At 44.9% G+C, this 22,778-nt stretch overlaps 2 protein-coding genes across 10 annotated transcripts in view; both read right to left on the bottom strand.

The window, feature by feature from the left end:
* The window catches only part of LOC129859347 (DNA topoisomerase 2-binding protein 1-A-like), a 37,857-nt gene extending 35,849 nt beyond the window's left edge, over positions 1-2,008 (bottom strand). The window contains exons 1-4 of the mRNA XM_055929002.1: positions 1,675-2,008; positions 1,131-1,224; positions 858-992; positions 555-698 (exon numbers count right to left, since the gene is read on the bottom strand). Of these exons, the coding sequence (XP_055784977.1) occupies positions 555-698; positions 858-992; positions 1,131-1,217 (366 nt within the window). The 5' untranslated portion in view covers positions 1,218-1,224; positions 1,675-2,008. The remainder of the gene's footprint in view (positions 1-554; positions 699-857; positions 993-1,130; positions 1,225-1,674) is intronic.
* A 443-nt stretch (positions 2,009-2,451) lies between these two features.
* Positions 2,452-22,778, bottom strand: part of LOC129859346 (dnaJ homolog subfamily C member 13-like) — a 54,939-nt gene continuing 34,612 nt past the window's right edge. For 4 of the 9 annotated variants that reach the window (XM_055929001.1, XM_055929000.1, XM_055928993.1 and 1 more), the window contains 40 exons: positions 22,602-22,757; positions 22,184-22,240; positions 21,963-22,084; positions 21,731-21,806; positions 21,278-21,373; positions 20,998-21,138; positions 19,734-19,751; positions 19,018-19,100; positions 18,650-18,803; positions 18,449-18,552; positions 18,116-18,275; positions 17,843-18,007; positions 17,536-17,640; positions 17,143-17,345; positions 16,895-16,979; positions 16,466-16,620; positions 16,131-16,331; positions 15,794-15,995; positions 15,562-15,677; positions 15,388-15,466; positions 15,096-15,231; positions 14,137-14,321; positions 13,781-13,855; positions 13,388-13,507; positions 12,822-13,205; positions 12,553-12,666; positions 12,265-12,381; positions 11,723-11,900; positions 11,376-11,467; positions 11,100-11,199; positions 10,926-11,000; positions 10,675-10,787; positions 10,276-10,445; positions 10,051-10,093; positions 9,709-9,882; positions 9,349-9,528; positions 8,914-9,054; positions 8,514-8,657; positions 5,162-5,261; positions 2,452-3,726 (listed from right to left, as the gene is read on the bottom strand). In XM_055929001.1, coding sequence (XP_055784976.1) covers positions 3,629-3,726; positions 5,162-5,261; positions 8,514-8,657; positions 8,914-9,054; positions 9,349-9,528; positions 9,709-9,882; positions 10,051-10,093; positions 10,276-10,445; positions 10,675-10,787; positions 10,926-11,000; positions 11,100-11,199; positions 11,376-11,467; positions 11,723-11,900; positions 12,265-12,381; positions 12,553-12,666; positions 12,822-13,205; positions 13,388-13,507; positions 13,781-13,855; positions 14,137-14,321; positions 15,096-15,231; positions 15,388-15,466; positions 15,562-15,677; positions 15,794-15,995; positions 16,131-16,331; positions 16,466-16,620; positions 16,895-16,979; positions 17,143-17,345; positions 17,536-17,640; positions 17,843-18,007; positions 18,116-18,275; positions 18,449-18,552; positions 18,650-18,803; positions 19,018-19,100; positions 19,734-19,751; positions 20,998-21,138; positions 21,278-21,373; positions 21,731-21,806; positions 21,963-22,084; positions 22,184-22,240; positions 22,602-22,757 — 5,217 coding nt within the window. In that variant the 3' untranslated portion in view covers positions 2,452-3,628. Of the gene's footprint in view, positions 3,727-4,833; positions 4,944-5,161; positions 5,262-8,513; positions 8,658-8,913; positions 9,055-9,348; positions 9,529-9,708; positions 9,883-10,050; positions 10,094-10,275; positions 10,446-10,674; positions 10,788-10,925; positions 11,001-11,099; positions 11,200-11,375; positions 11,468-11,722; positions 11,901-12,264; positions 12,382-12,552; positions 12,667-12,821; positions 13,206-13,387; positions 13,508-13,780; positions 13,856-14,136; positions 14,322-15,095; positions 15,232-15,387; positions 15,467-15,561; positions 15,678-15,793; positions 15,996-16,130; positions 16,332-16,465; positions 16,621-16,894; positions 16,980-17,142; positions 17,346-17,535; positions 17,641-17,842; positions 18,008-18,115; positions 18,276-18,448; positions 18,553-18,649; positions 18,804-19,017; positions 19,101-19,733; positions 19,752-20,997; positions 21,139-21,277; positions 21,374-21,730; positions 21,807-21,962; positions 22,085-22,183; positions 22,241-22,601; positions 22,758-22,778 lie in introns of all 9 variants that reach the window. The other 5 variants (XM_055928994.1, XM_055928998.1, XM_055928995.1 and 2 more) reach the window with 3 other exon arrangements.

The raw sequence follows: 22,778 nt of genomic DNA, 5'->3' as shown, positions 1-22,778 counted from the left end.
CTGCTCAGGGTAAAATTACGCTTTGTTTCTATTTTCACCCCCCCTTCTCCCCAATTTAGGGGTATCCAATTGGTAGTTAGAGTCTTGTCTCATCGCTGCAACTCCCGTACGGACTGGGGAGAGGTGAAGTTCGAGAGCCGTGCGTCCTCCGAAACACAACCCAACCGCACTGTTTCTTGACACAATGCCCACTTAACCCAGAAGCCAGCCGCACCAATGTGTCGGAGGAAACACCGTACACCTGCCGACCGTGTCAGCGTATACTGTGCCCGGCCAAACCCTCCCCTAACCTGGACGATGCTGGGCCAATTGTGCGCCGCCCAATGGGTCTCCCAGTAGCGGCTGTCTGCGACAGAGCCTGGACTCGAACCCAGTATCTCTAGTGGCACAGCTAGCACTGCAATGCAGTACCTTGCGCCACTCGGGAGGCGGTTCTATTTTCAAGAGCTCCCCTGTAAGGATGTTTATGTGGATGTATTACATAATTGGCATGAAAAACACTTGCCATCAATGTTGATGAGTCAAGCAGAGTAGAGGGGAAAGCAATGGATTACCCTAGCCTCCTTGTCCAGACTGGTGCAGGAGATGGTGACATCAGCCATGGCCATGTTGTAGACAGGCTGCTCTGCTTTGGGAACGCAGCGCTGCTGCTGCAGGCAGAAGAGCACCACTAGTGGACTCACCACTCGACAGCCCAGCTTTCACAGAGACAAAGGGAGGGAAACAAAGTTTTACACTACTGACAATTTTTCAGTAGACTTCATTGCTGAATGCTGACAGTGTTCTTAACATGTTGTGACTTGTGAGGATAAGTAGGTAGAAGCCAGGTTTGGGAATGTGTGCGTCTTGAGACAGACCTTTGTGCAGTGGTGGAAGGCTGGAGTGGAAAAGGTACTGAAGACAAATAGAGACTTGTCATTACGGTCCATCTGTAATGCAGTCTCCTCATCAATGTTCTTCAAGTAATTCTCTGACTGGAGCGCCATTATGGCCTGTTTCAGAAGGAATAGAAAGATGAGTCATTTCAATAACATACACCAAAAGCATTACTAATTTTAATATCAAATGTTAGTGGTTAGTCATGGACACTACAGTAGCGGCACTGGTATCGTAATCAAAGTTGTACTCACCTCATAGGCCTTGACAGCAAGTTCTGTCTTTCGTCCATTGACTTCTACAAACTTCACAACGAAGCCATCTCTATCTCCTTTCGACATGGTCAACCTACCATGTGACAGAAGTGCATTAATTCGTCATATGGAATTAGGAAGTCATATGACTAACACCGGCTCTTTAATTCTTGACATACGTTAGTTAGCTACAGAGAACATAGCTAGCTAGTTGCTAGATGACATTATTAACCAGCTAACGTTAGCTTATTTTACTGCCAGTAACAGTAATGACTATAGCGTCATCTCCATATTTAACGTTAGCTAGCTAACATTAGCTGACAAATCAATATTGCAAGGAAGTCACTTTCTGTTCTGGTCGGGAATGTGCGGAGTGTGTATCCTAAACGTCTGGGACATGGGATGAGTTCAGGACCCGGTGTAAAAAGGCATTTACCTTCAAGTTTAACGTTAGAACCATAGCTAAGATCCTATGGTTCTAACAATGAACTTATGCCTTAAGATGATTTTGGGAAACCGGGTCCTGGTTCACCAATGTTCTTACCTTATTGGTCCGCCAATATAATATTTTTCCTTTCGGAAATAACTTGGTTTGTTATATTATCTAGAACTAGCAAGCAACATTAACAGGTTTAAAAGTCGAGCTCGCAAGGGGCCAAAATCACTGGTGCACGAGACCCAAATGAAGACTGGATGCCTGCTCGAATTGGAACGTCATTCACAAAGCTTGAAGACCATCAAAATAAGATGTTTAAATCTGAACAAACAATCGTTATCGTCAATTGTATCGATCACTTGTGTACAACAAATAAAAAGAAAACAAATAGTTCAAACATATTGGAGGCGTTGCTATTCGCGCGCAGAAGTCGTAATCAGAAGCAGACGGAAGTGAGTTTGTAGGTTCTCCTAAGAAAATAAAGTTTACTTGAACGTGCGCCCTCTGCTGGCAGGCATATAAATAAACTCTAATTCAACACGATTTCCACTTACCCTTGCCTGCTGTGTAACTCATTCAGCATGCCACCAATTGCACACCATTAAGATTACATAAAAAAATATCGTCAAATCTGAAGCCCAGTCTACTTAAAATATCAGAAATAGTAACAAGTATGGGCTGTAAATTGTGATTAGATGTGTATTGTTTGTATGTGTACTGCAGCTCAAGATTCTGTACCTTTATGGCACAAGAGTATGCTTGTTCTGTCAATGTATGTAGTGTTGCTATGCCCCACTTTGGCATAAAGTTGAAAATTTCTCTTATCTGACTGTACTTTATATAGTCATTCATTCTTCTCAGTAGTACTGACAATAGAAACACACATTATGAAGAAAACAAGTGTGGATTCCCTTTTTATTTCCTAAAATTGTATTTACAAGTGCGACTGATTCTTTTAAAATGTACATTCAATATAGAAAGTTTGTCATATTACATTGAACATTTCACAATTGCACTAGTCTTTCACATATATTTATTATCAGAGTCAGCATCATTCCTCATGTCTCAGAAGAAGCTCATTTGAATTGGTAAAGACCGTTATTTACCTATAAATATTAGAGTGCTTTTTGCATTCTGGGGAAGGAAAATAACAAAAAATATTTTGTTGGTGGTGGCAGAAAGGTCAAACTTCAAAGAGTGAGCAGAGCAAAGTATGGAGCAGGATCATCATGATTGGGGTAATACAGAAAGGAGACAATGAACGCACATGTGACCACTTCAAAAAGGGGTAGACAGGGCAAGACTAGACGTCAGCATCTGTCTCAAAGTCCCCGGCGCTGTTCCCTTTAGAGGAGGGAGGGGAGGGGAGGGGGGTCCAGAGCAATAATACACCACAGTTCTTTGAGTTCCTCCTTACAACATTTTTCAACCTTTTCCATACGACACTAAAACATATATTATAAAATTAGGAAAGGTTTGACTGGTCCTGTAAACAGGTGACCGGAGGAGATTAAGTTCATCTTTTTCCAGTGATCACATGTTCAGGCCGGATACACATACTGTACCCTCCTTCAGGACTCGTTGCTGTGATCTGTGAGGGTATGTGCTGCCAGGCAGAGCAGTGAGACCGGGCATGATGGAGAGAGGAAGGAGAAGAAAATGGAGGGAGGTAGGTCCAAATTTTCTTCTGTTCGTCTTTCCCCCCACACAAAACAATTGAGATTAAAAAATATATTCATACAAAAGTAAACTATTTGTCTCATTGGAAAAAACAAAGCGGAAAAACAGAAAGAAAAAAAAGGTTGACTCGATGACAAGTGTTATCATTTGCTTTAAAACAATCAAACAAAGGTTTACAACGAGTGCTGTTTGGAGGCGGGGAAGGAGAGCGACATTTTAAGTGTTTGAGGGCAGACATTTTGGAGACAGTCAATGATAGTCTGTGATGGCCCCCTCTCCTTCCTCCCTCTAGAGCCCTGAGCAGTCTCTCTGAGCTGCAGCCTGTGAGCCACAGGGTAGTCTGGATGCCTGAGCACTTCTCTCTCTCCGTCTGTCAGTCAAATCAGCCTGAGTCTCCAATGTCATTGTCCACAGGGGGCGGAACGCTGGGCAGCACTGTGGAGCCGGTTCCCGCTGTAAGGTAGCCTGCTACACCTGGACCTGCAGGAACCACAGAGAGAGAGAGAGAGAGAGCGAGGATGAGATAAGAGTGAGACATACTTAGGGTGGCAAAATTCCGGTAACTTTCCAAAAATTCTTAGTTGTTTCATAAATTCAGGTTGGAAGACTCCTAGAATCAGGAGGGAATAAACAGGAAATCTGGAATCCTAAAAGGATTTTTTGAACCCGAGAATTTTTGGAAAGTTGCCAGAATCTTTACAACGCAAGACATACTAAAGGCCACTGCGAATGTTCAAACTGGGTGACTGAGGAGGCATGATGTGGTGGAAGTCACTATCTGATGCAAGTGCTACATCGTGTGATTATGCTACAGGGTTGGTTGTATGGGGAGGTGGTGCTAGAGATGGCATGGAGGTATACAAGTTTATGAACTATTGCTACTGAGAGCGTCAGCGAGCATATTGCCACTTTACTTTGTTAGGGACACTGTTGGCTTATCAAGGGCAGGGCTGGCCCATTACTGGTTCAGAGGATTCACCCATTGATTTGTGCTACAGGGACTTCATCCGTACAGTGTTTCTCCAATCCATGTCTGGAGATGGAGATGAGTGGAAATTGAAAAACTGAAAAGTGGCACAAGATGGAGGGTGACGGGGCCTCCCGAGTGGCGCAGTGGTCTAATGCACTGCAGTGTTAGCTGTGCCACTAGAGATTCTGGGTTTGAGTCCTGGCTTTGTCGCAGCCGGCCGTGACCGGGAGACCCATGGGGCGGCCCACAATTGGCCCAGCGTCGTCCGGGTTAGGGGAGGGTTTGGCCGGCAGAGATGTCTTTGTCCCATCACGCACTAGCGACTCCTGTGGCAGGCCGGGCGCAGTGCACGCCGACATGGTCACCAGGTGTACAGTGTTTCCTCCGACACATTCCTCCGGCTTGGCTGGGTTGCGTTTCGGAGGACGCACGGCTCTCGACCTTCGCCTCTCCCGAGTCCGTACTGGAGTTGCAGCAATGAGACTAACTACCAATTGGATACCACGAAATTGGAGAGAAAAAGGGGGTAAAAAAAATAGAAATAATAAAAAAAGATGGAGGGTGCCATGTCAAAGAGTGGAGGTGGAGGGTGGCATGGGAGCAAGGATAAAGTCTACCTGCGTCAGAGCAAAGAGAGAGGAGGCGCGCTTGGGAGGGCCCTGCACAGGAAACTACAGCCCACTCCGCAGGGGGCTGCTGGCCGCCATGAGAGAGGGAGTGGAAACACCTGAAGGAAATGTGGAGGAAGAGGAGAAAGGGAAGGAAAGGAGGAAGAGAGGAAAAGGAGGGAAGGTACTAAGCACAAAGTGAAGAGGCAGCGGCCACAAAATGCCCCAAGGGAAGCATAGAAGAACGAAGGATTCAGATTGAGCCCGTAGAATGCCCCCTCTAAACTTACCATCTTTGTAGCGCATAACATAACGTGTGTGCAGATTCCATTCCTACCTGTGAGGTACCCAGCGGTCTGGGACTCGGAGATGAATAGGTCATGTTTCTGGTCTTTGAAGGCACTCCACACAGTGGACCGAGCCAAGATTTCATTCACCTGCAACACAGGACCACTCAGACTGATACGTGTACAGCACCACAGCGGATAGGATAAGATCAACTTGAATGTCCTACGGAGAAAAGTCTCTTAGACACAGTACTGATTAGAGGTCGACCGATTAATCGGAATGTCCGATTAATCAGGGCAGATTTCAAGTTTTCATAACAATCGGAAATCTGTATTATTATTATTTTTACACCTTTATTTAACTAGGCAAGTCAGTTAAGAACACATTCTTATTTTTAATGACGGCCTAGGAACGGTGGGTCTACTGCCTTGTTCAGGGGCAGAACGACAGATTTTTACCTTGTCAGCTCGGGGATTCAATCTTGCAACCTTACGGTTAACTAGTCCAACGCTCTAACCACCTGCTTTACATTGCACTCCACGAGGAGCCTGCCTGTTACGCGAATGCAGTAAGAAGCCAAGGTAAGTTGCTAGCTAGCATTAAACTTATCTTATAAAAAACAATATATCAATCACTAGTTAACTACACATGGTTGATGATATTACTAGTTTATCTAGCGTGTCCTGTGTTGCATATAATCAATGCGGTGCCCATTCGCGAAAAAGGACCGTCGTTGCGCCAACGTGTACCTAACCATAAACATCAAATGTCTTTCTTAAAATCAATACACAAGTATATATTTTTAAACCTGCATATTTAGTTAATAATGCCTGCTAACATGAAGTTCTTTTACTAGGGAAAATGTGTCACTTCTCTTGCAACAGAGTCAGGGTATATGCAGCAGTTTGGGCCGCAATCGTTGCACGACTATACCAAACCATAAACATCATTGCCTTTCTTAAAATCAATACACCGAAGTATATATTTTTAAACCTGCATATTTAGCTAAAAGAAATCCAGGTTAGCAGGCAATATTAACCAGGTGAAATTGTGTCACTTCTCTTGCGTTCATTGCACGCAGAGTCAGGGTATATGCAACAGTTTGGGCCGCCTGGCTCGTTTTTTATTTATTTATTTATTTTTTATTTTACCGTTATTTTACCAGGTAAGTTGACTGAGAACACGTTCTCATTTGCAGCAACGACCTGGGGAATAGTTACAGGGGAGAGGGGGATGAATGAGCCAATTGTAAACTGCGAACTAATTTAAGAATTTTCCGTAATTATGACATAACATTGAAGGTTGCGCAATGTAACAGGAATATTTAGACTTATGGATGCCACCCGTTAGATAAAATACGGAACGGTTCCGTATTTCACTGAAAGAATAAACGTTTTGTTTTCGAGATGATAGTTTCCGGATTCGACCATATTAATGACATACGGCTCGTATTTCTGTGTGTTATTATGTTATAATTAAGTCTATGATTTGATAGAGCAGTCTGACTGAGCGTTGGTAGGCACCAGCAGGCTCGTAAGCATTCATTCAAACAGCACTTTAATGCGTTTTGCCAGCAGCTCTTCGCAATGCTTCAAGCATTGCGCTGTTTATGACTTCAAGCCTATCAACTCCCGAGATTAGGCTGGTGTCACCGAAGTGAAATGGCTAGCTAATTAGCGGGGTGCGCGCTGATAGCGTTTCAAACGTCACTCGCTCTAAGACTTGGGAGTAGTTGTTCCCCTTGCTCTGCAAGGGCCGTGGCTTTTGTGGAGCGATGGGTAACGCTTCTTCAAGGATGGCTGTTGTCGATGTGTTCCTGATTAAAGCCCAGGTAGGAGCGAGGAGAGAGACGGAAGCTATACTGTTACACTGGCAATACTAAAGTGCCTAGAAGAACATCCAATAGTCAAAGGTATATGAAATACAAATCGTATAGAGAGAAATAGTCCTATAATTCCTATAATAACTACAACCTAAAACTTCTTACCTGGGAATATTGAAGACTCATGTAAAAAGGAACCACCAGCTTTCATATGTTCTCATGTTCTGAGCAAGGAACTTAAACATTAGCTTTCTTACATGGCACATATTGCACTTTTACTTTCTTCTCCAACACTTTGTTTTTGCATTATTTAAACCAAATTGAACATGTTTCATTATTTATTTGAGGCTAAATTGATTTTATTGATGTATTATATTAAGTTAAAATAAGTGTTCATTCAATATTGTTGTAATTGTCATTATTACAAATAAAATCGTTATCTGATTTTTTTTTGTCCTCCAATAATCGGTATCGGCGTTGAAAAATCATAATCGGTCGACCTCTAGTATTGATGTATACAAAATTAACACTGTACACAATACATACATCATATATATATCTTTCAACTACAAGCTCAAATACATCAAACAGCTGTGCTCTGTCTCAGTAGACTACAGGTTGTTAATACAGGGCTCCAGATTGCGACAATTTAGTCGCATTTCGCAACCCTTTGAGTTGGCTGTGCGAGTGACATTTTTTATTTATTAATTTATTTTATTAAATTGGTCGCATCGATGCAAGCTGCACATTCTACGTGCTCCCCTCACTCCAAAACGTCCGTTTTTTTTCACGCTACTAAAACCGTGACTTGTTTAAAAACAGTGATGTGCATTACCCTCAAGATAAAAGTATCTGCCCTGTCTCTGTTTCGCTGGGGCCTGCCGCTGGGGCCTGCCGCTGGGGCCTGCCGATGAACGAGCAATTGCGAGCGTAAGCCTCATTGGGTAGTAACCTAGGCTACAACTGCACCGTTTTTTCCCAGGACACTGTATTTACTGTTAGATTAATACATGGCTACCAGCAGCGGGTATTATGTTTCCAGTTAGCGACCTAGCTAACGTGTTTTGAGTTTCCACTTGCTCAGGTGGTGAATTAGCGCCAAATAAATTTGCCTGTGATATTTAGTGCACATAAAGATGTAGTGAAATTCATCTCTATTGAACAAAATATAATTCTGAAAATTCTGGAGCCCTATTTTAACAATTAAATACAATAGCCTAATTGCCAACCCAAAATTCATGACAATCCCTGGATTGTGTTGCACAACAAAATATATTTAAATCATGCATTCCCAGCATGAACATTCTAAAGATGAATACCATCTCAGTAATCTATTACACCTCTTAGTATACCATGGTGAATGACTTGATAAAATGGTTAGATATTTTTTTATTGCGTGATGCTGCAAAATAAATAGGTGCGACCAAATCACGGGCTAGTGCCAACAACTGTAAAAGTTAGTGGCACCATTGTCAACAGCGGAAAATGTTAGTCTGGAGCCCTGTTGATATGTTGGATGATATATTGGACGATATGTTGGATGACATATTGATTTGACATATAGCCAGCGTTGCCTTACCTGTTCGCCATACTGCAGACTGCGTGTCATGGACTTGAGAGCCTTGACGATCTGAGCCTTGGTGGCCGAGGGGTTGTCTAAGGTCTCCAACCCGATCCCTTCCAGTAGCCGCAGAAGGTACGGCACCAAATCCACTCGTAGGGCCTGTGTGTGCACGTACAAACACATTAAAACACTAAAATAGCAACACGTATGAAAAGGACAGAACACCATGTCTTTTGCTAAAGGAATTAACAGTAAGAAATGGTGTGAGAAAATTGAACTTCATATCAGAGCGATGGGAAGCATCCCAAATGGCTCTATTCCCTATAATGCACTACTATGGGCCCTGGTGAAAAGTAGTGCACTACACAGGGAATAGGGTGCCATTTGATATGTAGCCATAATAGAGACGAGGTACCTGAGCCACCAGGTCAGTCTGCTCTCTCTGGAACATGCGGTTGAGCGCCTCGCAGGCCAGTCCTGCCATGTCTGCCCTCATCTTCATCCCGCTCATCAGAGGACCGATGGTCTCCAGAGAGGCCATGGAGCGCACACATTGCTGCACACACACCACACATACAGAAACATGGCATTAGACTTAAATATATTTATACGTGTGACAGAAATAAATATAACAGATTTAGTGTCCATGGGAAGATCGTTGACCTCCTTACATTCAAACAGTACTATTGTAGACTCTGTATGTAGTTTAAGTTGGCTTAGTTGTAGTTATACCACTACATTAGTACATTCGTCAATTATAGCTTGCTAAACTACCTTATGGAAGACAGTTTATCTTGCCCATTAAATATCATGAATTTATGTTTGTTGTAGCCCTAGACTGTGACCGCACTTCGTTGTCCGACAGCACGTGGATGAGGCGGATGGAGCTCTTGGGCACGGCGTTGTTCTTGTGGGTCAGTGCAGCCAGGATGCGAGGCAGGTGGCCCAGGGGAGGGACCTGGTCACACAGCTGGGTCTGTGTGCTGAACAAACACACCGCTGCCGTGGAAACCGTCTCCAGGGCCTCACCCTGTTGGAAACGAGCAGCGAAAGGTTTATCAAACCAAAATGGAAATACAAGTTATTCTATGAGATGACAAGAGATATTTTTTCTGCTCAGTTACAGGACGTGCGTGTGTACGAAATGTGCTTTAATTCACTCAATGAGAAACTCATGGTCGCAAGGAGATGAACACGTGACTGTACTCACATTGGGGTTGTTTTTCTCGTACAGCTCAGTAAGGGTCTCCAGGAGGGACACTAGGAACTCCCTGGGTTTGCGCAGCACCCAGCCTGGCTGAGCGATGAAGATACGCAGGAAGACTCCGCCCACCGCCAGCTCACCCTGCCCCGCCCCATACGCCACCGTGAACTCCTCTGGAAGCTGTGCATACAGTCAACAGCATACCATTAACACGCCGCATATCATAAACAGTACAATGGGTATCACGTGATTATTTTGTTGCTTCAGCATTTATCCCCATTCACTGTAGGCCTACAATGAAATCCACAACATATAGAACAGCATTAGATTGAATGTGGATACACTTACTCTCCAGTTAACATCAGGATTGTCCTTTTGCTGTTTGAAGTGCCTGCAGAGGATAAGGGAGGAAGATATCGTACACAAAAGACACAAATCAAATATACAGCATTAACAATGTATTTCATCATTTCACAGCTAAATGTTGTCATTATGTCATTATGTCAACACTTTACAGGGCCACGAAAACAGTGTGTGTGTGTGTGTGAGAGAGAGAAAAAAGCGCTTGCGTACTCGAGCATCATCTCACGGACGGTGGTGGAGACAGTCTCCCGGGAGCCGTCGTTCCAGATGAGCTCAGGGTTCTCGTGCGTCCCCTCGAAGATGTGCACTGCCGCCTCCGCGTTGTCCCGCATGGCGTCCATGAACACGCCCGGCAGGAAACGCATCAGAGTCAGCCGCACCTGAGAGGGAGGGATGAGGGAGAGAGAGAGAGAGAAGGACAGAAGAGGTGGGACAGAGAATGAGTGAGGGGGAAAAAAATTACTTCCAAATGGCACCCTATGTAGTGCACTACTTTTCCCTATTCACTATATTGGGAATAGGGTGCCATTTGGGGCACAGTACTAAAGTAGTCTCTACAGAGGGAGAAGGTCTCTGCCTATGATCCTCCACACAGGGATACTGCCTCACCTTGGGCCCCACCAGCTTGTCAGAGGTCATTTTGGAGAAGAGCTCGGCCGTCTGGGAGCGCACCTGGGGATGGGTGGAGTTACAGAAGAGGTCCAGCAGGTAGATCAACGCACCTGGAGGAGAGAGAGGGAGGGAGGGAGGGAAAGTGGGAAGGTTACCCATGGCAACAGACAATGATATAAGCCCATATACACAACAGAATATAATACTGTATATTCAAGAACTAACAACAAAATCGGTATAATACCGACCCTTAGTCATAGCTTCTTTGACTATCTTGGTGTTGGAGGTCAAGGCGTATAAAGTTTCCAGTACAAGCTGTCGGCCTGAAAGGGATACAGAAAATCAGATAGGGGGTTTTTGAATGAAGTGTATATAGCTAGTAGAACGGACTAGTAGACGCAGTAGGTGTTCTATGGTCTTACTGGAGGGCAGAGAGTGCAGTAGCACCAGTAAGTTGGACAGCACCAGGGACTCAGCGATGTTGGCCACACAGTCCTGGTTGGAGGTGACCGTGTTCACAACCTTACGGAGGACACAAAAACAGGTCTCAGGTCGCGGATTTAAATATACAATGCATGCGGGCTGATTGATTGGTTGATTTCGAAAAAAAGATACGGCCCACAGGATATCACACGAAAGTGTTCTATAACAAATTCCGTCGATAATAAAATAAAATGAATATTCCAGTTGTGTTTTACCTCCAGAGCGAGCTGCTGTACCTTCCCAGCCCCGTGAACCCGTAACAAGGAGAACAGCAGCTTGAAATGGCCGATGCACTCCGTCTCCGAACCTGGGGGTCACAAAGAGCCAAGTCAGCAAACCGCAAAGACCAACGAGCTCTTTCAGTTTGTTCAGCTGAGGAGAAAAGGCAACGGAGACGGTACAACACACAACTAGGAGGGGCATTTCTTAACTCTCCTAAAGCAAAATGTGCGTGATTGCGAAAAAGTCAATTTCGCGGTAGTGGAAGAAATGGTAGTAGCAGTTTTGACTGCAGTAGTAGTAAGAGTGACTGTAGATATCACAGAAGTAGGTTGCTGTGTACCTGGGTTGTTCTTGATGACGTTGCGGAGGGCCTCCAGGGCCATCTCGGCCCAGCGGAGCCTCTCGGCATGCTGCTGGGACTCCACCTTGTTGCTCTGGGACATGGCCAGCAGGGTGGTGAGGTACTGGGCCTGGGAGCCCACGTAGTCCAGCAGGCTGGCTGCAAACGCCTTGGGGTACTGGACCATGGAGACATGGTTATAGGATTATAATAAAGCTTATAACACCTTTTATCTGGCGTTACGAACTAAATCTATGGATGGATATAGCCTAGAAATAAATAAAATTACTAGCGTTCTATTTAATGATATTATTGGAGCTAAATACCTAGGTATTACCACATAATTACCTGCAGGTTTTCAGATATTACTGTGAGCTGCGTGAAGCAAATGGATTTACCGTGACTCAGTGCTACTTAATGACAGGACTATGACATGACAATGACTACAATGTTGTTAGTAGCGATTTGCTTGAACGGTGGTTGACAGTAACTGGGAGGAGTATGATGCAAGGTCAAACGCTACGCCGAGTGTCGGGGCTCACCTCCAGAGGATAGGCAGGCTGCTCGTTGTAGACCCTGACAAAGATCTCGCCCACGATCAGCTCTTTACCGTGGTCGCTGAACACAAACTCTGAGCCAAAGCTCTTATCGTTCTCCCCCTAGGACAGAGAGAGAGAAACACATGACTATACTAACACAGGATGCCCAATAATACACAGTCCATTTTGTTTTGTATGGCGCCTAATGAACACGAGCCAATCCTACAGCGATAACAGACATCCATGCTGAAACATATGATAGAGCCAGTCCATGTGCTCTCCTCTGCTCACCCTCCTGATGTTGGCCTCCTGCTGGGCCTCCAGGAACTCCAGCAGCTCGGCCCGGGTCCCGTTGTTCCAGATAAGGTAGGGATTCTCAGAGTTACTGTTCAGCAGCTTCAACACCTGGTCGACATGGAAAAAGAAGCACGAGTGAATGTGGGTGAAGTGTGGCATAGCATCGTCAAGAGTGTTTTAAACTAGTTGGTCTATGAGTGTGTGTGTGTGTTATTGTGTCTAATCTGCATATCTCCCTTTTACACTTTCCCATAATCACTAACCTCAGCCGGTACCGCCGACCCTAACCTCCTCGAAATATAGGGTGTGAGCATGGCTGCCAGGCTCTTACGAATCGTCGGGTTCTCCGGGGGTTGCCCCTCCACTCCGTTAGTCTCCACTACACCTCCCTCTCCGGTGGGTGGGGCGTAGCCCCCCAGACGGCTAAGGGCCACTAGGCTGAGCTTGGCCAGGCTGTTGGCCACCTCCTGCTGGTTGGTATCCTGGCTGGTGGCCACGCCGCTCTCCTCCAGCGTGTAGTCGTAGTTGAACAGGTGCACCAGGAGGTGCCAGAGCACGCCAGCGTGGTACAGGTGCGTCTGCAGGAAGTAATCCACGGCGAAGGAGCTGACACACTGCACGGCCAGCGCCGCCGTCCGCGGGAGACCCTGAGAGTGTACAAGAGAAGATTGCTTTCAGTTGAAGGTATACGCTCAATTTTTAAATGCTTTAAAAAAATGTTTTATGTATAAATATGTGTCCTTTCTGCATTGGATGATACAGTGGTATCACAGTGTATACAAAGCCAGAGATAGAAGGCTGTTGTTATATGATTAAGTGGAGATCTCACCTTCCCATAGTAGAGCACGTGACAGAGGTCCCTGATGATGTTGGGGAGCTCGATGATCTTTTCCCGGCACTCCTCAAACTGAGCCGCTACACTGTAGCACTTACACACCTGGCCGCACACCTAGGCACAGGCAACACAACCCCTTTCAACACTGAACTGTACCACTCATTTCCAGCCAGACATGTACGGGTCAGAATACAGTGCTAATAATGTGACATAGATGTTTGTGGATGTGCTTTATTCTTAAAATATATAAGATAAATACACCACATCCATAATCATTAAGGCGATTTGACACTATTCAGACAGGGTAGACACTAGGATTGAACCCCGGTCTCTGGTGGGGGAATCGTAAGTGACCACGGCTCTGCACTGTGGATCTGGTGATCTTACTTGAACAGCCATGTCATCAGACTTGCTGGAAGCGGTTAAAACAGCAACACACCGGGATAGCGCGTCCAACAGAATCTAGCGGAAAAGGGGGGGGAATACTTTTTTTAGATCATGTTATAAACATTGAAAGTATGAATGTAGGAATGTCGGTCGGAAAAGGTGAACATTGTTGCAACAATATTATCTGAGCCGTATTCATTAGCTCCAAAACGAAGCAAAAAGTTTTTCAATGAAAAAACAAAAATAACCATTTCCTATTAGACAACTCCAAGTAGATCCCTCCCGGTTTCAGTCCGTTTGGTGCCTAATTAATTTGATCCTGATATCTGACTAGCCAGTAGGGTTGTTAGTTCTACCTCGATGCCACTTTCTCTGCGTAGTTCCTCAGCGTTTAGGGCGGAGCAGTTGACCGTGTGGAAGGCCAGCTCGATTGCAGCCGGGAGCAGGGGTGAAGTCTTGGAGAACAGCTGCTCATCACCCGTCTCCATGGTGATGGTCTTGATGAGCATGGGGTAGCCGGCATACTTGTAGGGTTCCAGTTCTGTTGACAAAAGGGCAACAGTTTACATTAATATTACTCTTGAAAAGTAGCAAAAGTGTCACATATACACACACACATATACATATATATATATATATATACATATACATATATATATATATACATATACATATATATATATATACATATATATATATACATATATATATATATACATATATATATACGTATATATATATATATATATACATATACATATACGTATATATATATATATACATATATATACATATATATACATATACATATATATATATATATATGTATATGTATATATATGTATATATATGTATATATATATATATACATATATATATACGTATATATATATATATATATACATATACATATACGTATATATATATATATACATATATATACATATATATACATATACATATATATATATATATATATATATATATATATATATATATATATACATATACGTATATATATATATATACATATATATACATATATATACATATACATATATATATATATATATATATACATATACGTATATATATATATATATACATATATATACATATATATATATATATATATATATCTCCTACACTCTTTTGCAAGCTATTGCAACGCTACCGTGTCTATCACGCCTCCAAAAATGGTGTCTTTAGTTATGTTTACAATTAGCGATTGTGACGCACCTTCCATGCGTATTCACTTTAGATGCGTATAACATGGAATACTACAGACAGCGGAGAGAGTATTAGAATGTCAGACCTTGTTTGTGTCTGTTGAAGAGGATGCTCTGGGCTTTGAGGATGAGGATAATGTTCTCGGGGTCGGGGCCGTCAATGATGCGAGACGACTTGGTGCACAGGAATTCATAGGCCTTGTTGACCTTCTCAAACATATCCTGAACACACAGAGACAGTTATTACCACCTCCCCCCTCTGAACAATGACGGTAATGCTCCAAGACAGGAGTGGAAAACTCCTCAAACTCGGATGATGTCTGTGTCCCAAATGGCACCCGATTCCTTATATAGTGCAGCAATGGTGCGGTAACATACCCTGCCCTCTGGGTTCTTGTCCGGGTGGTACTTCTGGGCCAGTCTGAAGTAGGCCTTCCTGATCTTACTCTCCTCATGTCTGTGGAGAAACCAGAATTAAACATACTCCACAGAGAGTACCGATAGACATCTTGGAGGGAGAAGCTTCTTCTTTATGTATGCAAGGCCACTTACTGTCCCTGTCCCTTGGGCAGGTTGAGGACTTCGTAGGCGTCGTCCACAGACATGGAGGGAGGCTTCTTCTCCACCTCCCTCTTCCAGGCCTCCAGGGTGTCCTTCAGCAGCTTCACCTGCAGCGGGCAGACGACGACACAGAGCACTATTAACAGTCTCCATCTCGCTCATACACTGACACCTTCTCGCAAGTCTCACACAGTCAATAACCACACACAAACACAGAACATACGGGCTCTCGGATGGGCCAGTTGGGGAAGCGGTTGGCGTCACACAGGTGGCGGAGGTAGTAGATGTTACAGAAGAGCTCGTTCTCCAGCTGGGGGAAGCTGACTACAGGGATGGGGCAGTACTGGTAGAGGGCTCGTGTGTTGCTGTACAGCCGTGGGCTGAAGTCAGCCAGGTGGGTCGCGATTTTCTCAATCATCATCCGCCTGGAGGGGGGGCAAGAGGGATGAGACATCAGACACAAACCAACACACAAGAGGTGGATGTAGACAAATGGATAGAAAAACCTTCAAAACTATTTGTTAGACCTCTCCCCAGACAGACAGCAAGCTTGTGTCTACCTCATCTCGCTGCTCCAGATGGCCTCTGGCGTGTCAAACTCTCCCAGGAAGATCTCGGAGAAGCGTTCTGCCTCGTAGTTCTCCAGGTAACACACCATGGCCTCAGGCATCACCGGCCCCAGCACACTGCGCTGGACGATGTCTGTACCTTTGGCCTCCTCTGACTTGAAGGCCTGCTTCAGGTGACAGTACTTCAGGAACCTACAAGAAAACACAAGACGTGACAGAGTCCAAAACGCACAACATAAAAGACCTATCTGCAGAGCACAATGTGTGTGTGTGTGTGTGTGTGTTTGACATGCGCGTGTCCGTGTGCATCTCTCCAGCAGTCAGACCTGGCCACAGGCAGCACGTTGGAGCCGGTGTACATCATAATGAAGAAGAAGATGCCGGTGAGGTAGAGGCGCTGCAGGTTGGGGTTGTCCTGCATCACCAGGTACAGCACGTTGGCCACCTTCTCCACCAGGATGGGGTCAAAGGTCAGCAGCAGCTGATTGGAGAAGGGAACAGAACATGAGACATTTGCGCAAGCATATTATTTAATAAAAATAAAAACCTCCATCTCACTTTTAATGTTGAGACCAAGAATAGAACGGATCTTATTTGACCAACGTTTTAGTCTCAAGCAACCTTCAGATGATTATATATATAGGAAGGTGAAAAGAAGAGGAAATAGTACACATTTGATTACATTTTTTGTATTTAACCAGGAAGTCCCACTGAGGTAGGGCGGATATACCTAATAATAGGCTGGTTCTGCTCACCTGGACAATGTGAGGGAGGCAGGTGTTATCGCTGACCATTCTCTTGATCTTGGGTAAGGGACGAATAATGGCATTGTCCTGGTCCCTGGGGAAAGACACAGTGTCACATTTTTAAAACTGTGACACAGCGAAAGAGAGAAATGGGGAGAGAGAGGGCCGAGCAAGAGAGGAGACAGTAAGAAAAAAATAAAAATAATATATAAATAAAAAATGTTTTAAAGAGTCAGAACTGAAGATCTTCTCCCTACCTGCTGGGGTAGTAGGAGCACATGGTGATGAGCATGTTGAGGATGAGCGTGGCCAGGTCCGTCTCATTCATCACCGCCTGCCCGCTGGCCAGCAGGCACCACTTGAGCTGCGGGATGGCCTGCAGGGGGCGCCAGCCGTCCATGCCCTGGGCCCAGCACCTCGTCTTGGCCGTCAGCACTCCATTGCTCCAGAACTCCTGCATCTGATGTGGGAAACGTGGACGTGTTCAGTCATCAAGATATCATGCTTAGGGATAGTTCACCGACGTTACAAAATGTACATCGTCTTGGATACCCAAAAATATCTAAGCAATGGCACTGGACCCAGAGAAACTCTACCTATGTGGGTAGAGTTTAGCATCCGTGTTGGTTTTGTATTCGGTAGAAACGTACCTCTTCAAAACTGAAGGGGCCCCTCCTCTCTTTGTCTGCGTTCCCAAAGTACCACTCCTTCTCGCTCTCCCTCTTCATGTCTGCCCCGGCCTCGATCACGTTGCTCTGACAGACAGACACAAAGACGCACGTTATTAACATGAAACCAGACAGACTGGCCTGTAATGGAAGGATATAGCTGTCGAAATTCTATTTGACTTCCGACAGCTACATGCTTCCATGGTCTGCAACTGTATCAAAACATACGTTAGATACGTGATGAGAAGCATATGCTACAATTTGGGTGGTTCGGACAGGGCAGACCTACCTGTAGTGGGACGGTGGCTCGGCTGGTGTGTAGGTGGGCCAGGGTGAGCAGGTCTACTAGGATGCGGACTCCATTGGAGTCCATCAACTCCTTCACATTTTTCTTGTTGAGGATGAGTTTGTTAAGGAATAGGATCAGTCTGTCTCTTTCCAGTTTGTCTGTAGACTGTAAATACAGAGGGAGAGAGAGACTTCCCATTACAAAACTGTCCCAACGGATCTCTGACTAGTTTGTGGTGTGTGTGTGTGTGTGTGTGTGTGCCACAGCACTGACCCGGTCCAGCATGCCAACGATGTACTTGGTGTCGGTAAAGGGGCCGATCTCCTCGCAGCACTTCCCATAGACGACGGTGAGAGCCTGCAGGCACAGGCACTTCATGGAGACTTTGGGGGTGAGCAGGAAACGGTGGTAGAGCTCATTGAAGAACTCGTACCTGAGCGGGAGAAAGAGGGAGACAGAAAGACAGAGGGATATTGCTAAAGAAACTTTGGGGAAATGTAACAATTTGAACATTTTACTTTATTCCTTTCGTTTGGATTTAAGAGCAATATTGTCATTAGATGGGTTAAACATGGCCGATTGTGTTGTAGGTAGCTGATGTCTTACGATCTCTTGATGGCCCCCGACTCGTCCGTCTCATCCTCTTCCAGCAACAGACGCAGATAATAATCACCAATCTTAATCTCATCCGAAAGACACTCGTACCTCACCTGCAACACACGCAAACAAATCCCCCCCCCCACACGTCAGCTACCAATCCACATGATCAAAATATAAATATTGTCATAATTTGGTTTGACCCCTGACCTCAAACTCCTGGTGGTTCCAGGAGATGACGCTAGCGTTGCCCAGCTCGCGGTCCACGCCAAAGGCCCTCATCTCTCCCTCCAGAGCGTCCCGCAGCTCCTCCCGCGTCTTCAGGTTCCAGATGAGGTTGGACCGCGCGTGGTCCAACTGGAACCTAGGACACAGGAGAACCAGAGATTGAGATGGGGCAACTTATCCAAAATCAAAATATTCACTTTTAATGCATTAATTTATTTGATCATTTAAAGTAGGAGGCTGCTCCAGCCGGATAAACATTACAAACATAAAAAATAAAGGATTAAACAAAGTGTATAATAGTAAGAGAGAGTTAGGCAGCCATTTTGTGAGCAAGTGACCAATGTACCTACCTGTAGTAGAAGAGCTCCCAGTTGGCTTCGATCTTGATCCTCTGTCTCCTCTTCCTCAGAATGACAGGTTTTTGGTTGGGGTTCTGTAGTAGAGCCAAGAACAACGTCAGTCACCACTAGACCTCTCCAATGGTCAACTCGCGTTGCTGGACAACTGGTCTACATGAGTGGACGACTGCAGTAAGATGATTTATGACCCCCCCCACTAATACCAGCATTCAATAGCCCGAGTGCCGGTCAGTTTATGCTATCAGGCCAATTCCCTGTCAATCACGGTCATTGCCGAATTGTCATCTTTGGCTTGACAATGACAGTTATGGAGATGGCAAGGGCACACACATATTGATCTTGACAACGTTCAAAGTACAACACAGTCACAACACAGGTGATTGATGAAGACAAATACGAGGAAAGGTATGGCATGTATTGAATGGCATGTATTTTATCTATCGCCTTTGTAAACCCACAATGTTACAAAATGCTTTTTTCACAGTATTAATGATTTCAAAACGTTTAACGTCACTGACCACCAGGTGAAAAATACTGTCATGATGACAAACACCAACAAAAAACACACAACCTTTGACATAAACAGTGACAACTACAGAGATGGGATCCCACAACATAACGTGCTACATGAGCTCTAAATCTGACAGGTAAGTGTGGGAGGGGTCAAAAAGGAGGAAGAGGGGTTCCCATTGGTCAGTTCTACTTACCAGGTTATTTCTGTCCTGCTGCATTTGATTGACAGCAGAGAACCCCAACAGACAAGAGGGACAGGGTGGGGCAAGAGACAACACAGAGATTATTGGTCCTCAGTCGGATCAAACAGAGATACTTCTCATTGAAGTTAGGTCAAAGGCAATCTGCGCCATACGATCAAAATCTTTAAAATCGACAAAAACAGTACGACAGCCTCCAGTCCAGATTCACCCACCGTATGCGATGACAGTGGATCTATTTAAACACGTTTTTACTGTATCAAATGAACATTAACTGAAAGGAAAATCACAACCGATGTGGTAGCAATTTTAGAATGTGTGAGGTGATTGGTTGGCAGATAAAAGAAAGAAAGTTCAATTAAATGATTGATTTGAGCTGGACTCACCTACACCCATTCAGCCCTCTAACAATAGTCTCATTCAGAATCCACACTAACAAGTTTCTGTTTATCTTGGTACTTAGACAAACCTAGCGTGGTGAGACAAAAACCCAGTGATGGTCATATAAAGTATAGGTGAACTTCGGTTTGTGGCAGCGTTGTGGCCCAGTTGATTTAAAAAGGAGATTTGATTAAAGATTTGTGCCAAAGCAGAGAGGCAGCTGTGGGCCCGTAGAAGAGAGGAGAGGAGGGCAGAGAGAGAGTGTTCCCTGTTAATAAACAGACCCGGTCAGATGGTCGGTTTAAAGGACACACATTAGTCCTTTAAACAAGACATCTCCCATTCACCGTCTTTGCGACACTGTTACTGTAAATGCTTGCGTTTCATTCCGTCACCACAATGCACAGAACTCTACTCAGTGGCATCATTCATACACTCTCTAAGTAGAAGTCATAAGAGCACCAAGAGTTTTAACATCAATCCCAGCAATACTACACTTCACCAAGATCTCTCTGACGCATACAAATGAGGGCAGACGCACACACAAAGCAAGCAGCGCATATCTGTTCAGCAGGGTCCAAAACAGCAAAGCAGATGATTTGTTAGAATGTGGTTCAGAACCCACTGGTTCCCAGAGTGTCTCCTCCATGGCAAAGTTGCTGGGTGATAGCAATGCTAGCCATGCTAACTGGTACTAAAGTAACTGGACCAGTCCAGCAGACGGCTATGGAAGCAGTAGAGCCTGCAATACCGCTCAGCGCCAGCAGGAGGAGCAAGAGCCAGGGGAGTCTGAATGAGGGCATCGCCATTAGTGCTACTGGCACAGAATGAAGCCCCTGAATGGGGGGAGAAAAGCGAGCAGTGAGTCGCTCCTCACCTCCTTCTGGGCGATACCCATTTTGTCCCTCCAGTGCATTAGCACGATGTCAGCCTTCTCCTTGGCAAACTTCTCCACCTCTTTGGCTGCCTTGCCCGCCACCCGTTGCCAGTCGGGCACCTTTTGCTGACCAAATTGGTCCTGTAAGGATCAGACACAAAAAGGCCGGTGAGTAAAAGTTTAAAAAAAACATCCAAGCATACATTCATGTCTAAAGGTACCACAACAGTGTACGGAGCTGGTAAAGGGGAATGTCACTATTGTCTCCGCTGCAGGTTACCGTGGCGATTTTGACATTGTCCCGGATGTGCATCCTGTCCACGTCTTTCTCCGGGACGGCATCAGGGCTGTCCAGGTACGCCAGCAGCCCCGTCGGCTGAGGGGAGAGAGCGAGATTGTACACTATGAAATTCCCTGCCTCTAACCGTATGGATGGTGCACAAGTGAATTGCCTGAACACTAGGGCCGGGACGATAGGCAGTACCGCGATACTCCTTACCATCGTGGCGTGGAAACCAAACACGAAGCAGATTTATGTTGGAAACAAACATTATGTTGTCATCCAGTCACATGTTTTTATTTTCCAAGATAGAGCACACAATATTTTACATACAGCAGGTTTTTAAAGGACTAAAGAGTTCGGTCCGCTTTGTGTTTTCATTTTCGCCATGGTAAAAAAAATTGCTACATTGGTATCGTCACAGCCCTACTGAACACCTGTCGGGAGCCTAACCAGTATTCTCTTGAGGAGGCTCATGGCGATGGGGTTCTCTGCTGTCCACAAGCCCACCAGGTGACGACTCAGCTGCCTGTGGGAGGAACAGTTTAAAAAAACATGAGTGAATTTGTCAGAATCCTAACTTGAGATAGGGATGCGTAATTTGGACAAGTAAAACATGCATGGACGTTATGGGAGACTTCCATAAAAATCTGACGTAAACCGAATTGGACCCTTAGTCCTTTACCTGTTGGTGAGCATCCTCTGGTCTGAGCTGATGGTGAACATGGAGGTGTGCAGGTGTCTGGGCAGGGCTCCCTCACTCAGAGCCAGTTCCTGCATCTTAGTGGCTATCTCCTTATCCCCCTCCTAATAAACAAAACAATAATTTATTGTTGATCATCGCCAATATAATCAGAATAATTACCCTGTTTGTCATATCAAGACCTGCTCTCCCCCCGACCTCACCTCGATGATGGCCTTCATCACCAGGCCCGCTCCCTTCACAATGGCCATAGAGGGGTGCTGGAAAACAATAACAACTCACTGAGACAATGTTAAATGAATCCCATCAAAACAGTTAGTCACACATACCTCATACTGTATACAGAGCATATCAGACAAAAACTGTTTAACAATACTATTTCTTCTTTTCAAATTGTCCTCCAGCTTTTAGTTTAACCCACCTCCACTTTTTAATTAAGAGTGTTTTTCTTCCTTCCTTCTAGTGAAAAGTATATATATATATATATATATATATATATATATATATATATATATTTTTTTAACATTCCCCTTTCTCTTATTCTTAGCCTGGAACCCAAACTGAAACGGAGCATATCAGTTATGGATTCCAGACTACCTTTCTCTCGCCCCACCTAGCTACCTGGAAGAGTTTGAAGAGGGTGCGTCCGTTGGAGGCCACCATCTCCAGCAGCATGTCAAACTGCTGTCCCTCACTGGTCTCGCTGTAGGGGGCGCACAGGGCAAAGGTCAGGAAGTCCAGCAGCGAGCTGATCACCAGAGCCCCCGTGCCGTGGTTCTGCAGGAAGAGAGGGAGGAT

This window comes from Salvelinus fontinalis, chromosome 7 (assembly GCF_029448725.1).
Source record: "Salvelinus fontinalis isolate EN_2023a chromosome 7, ASM2944872v1, whole genome shotgun sequence".
NCBI classification, from domain to species: domain Eukaryota; kingdom Metazoa; phylum Chordata; class Actinopteri; order Salmoniformes; family Salmonidae; genus Salvelinus; species Salvelinus fontinalis.
The sequence above is the reverse complement of the archived record's forward strand: the minus strand, read 5'-3'. Positions and strand labels throughout refer to the sequence as shown.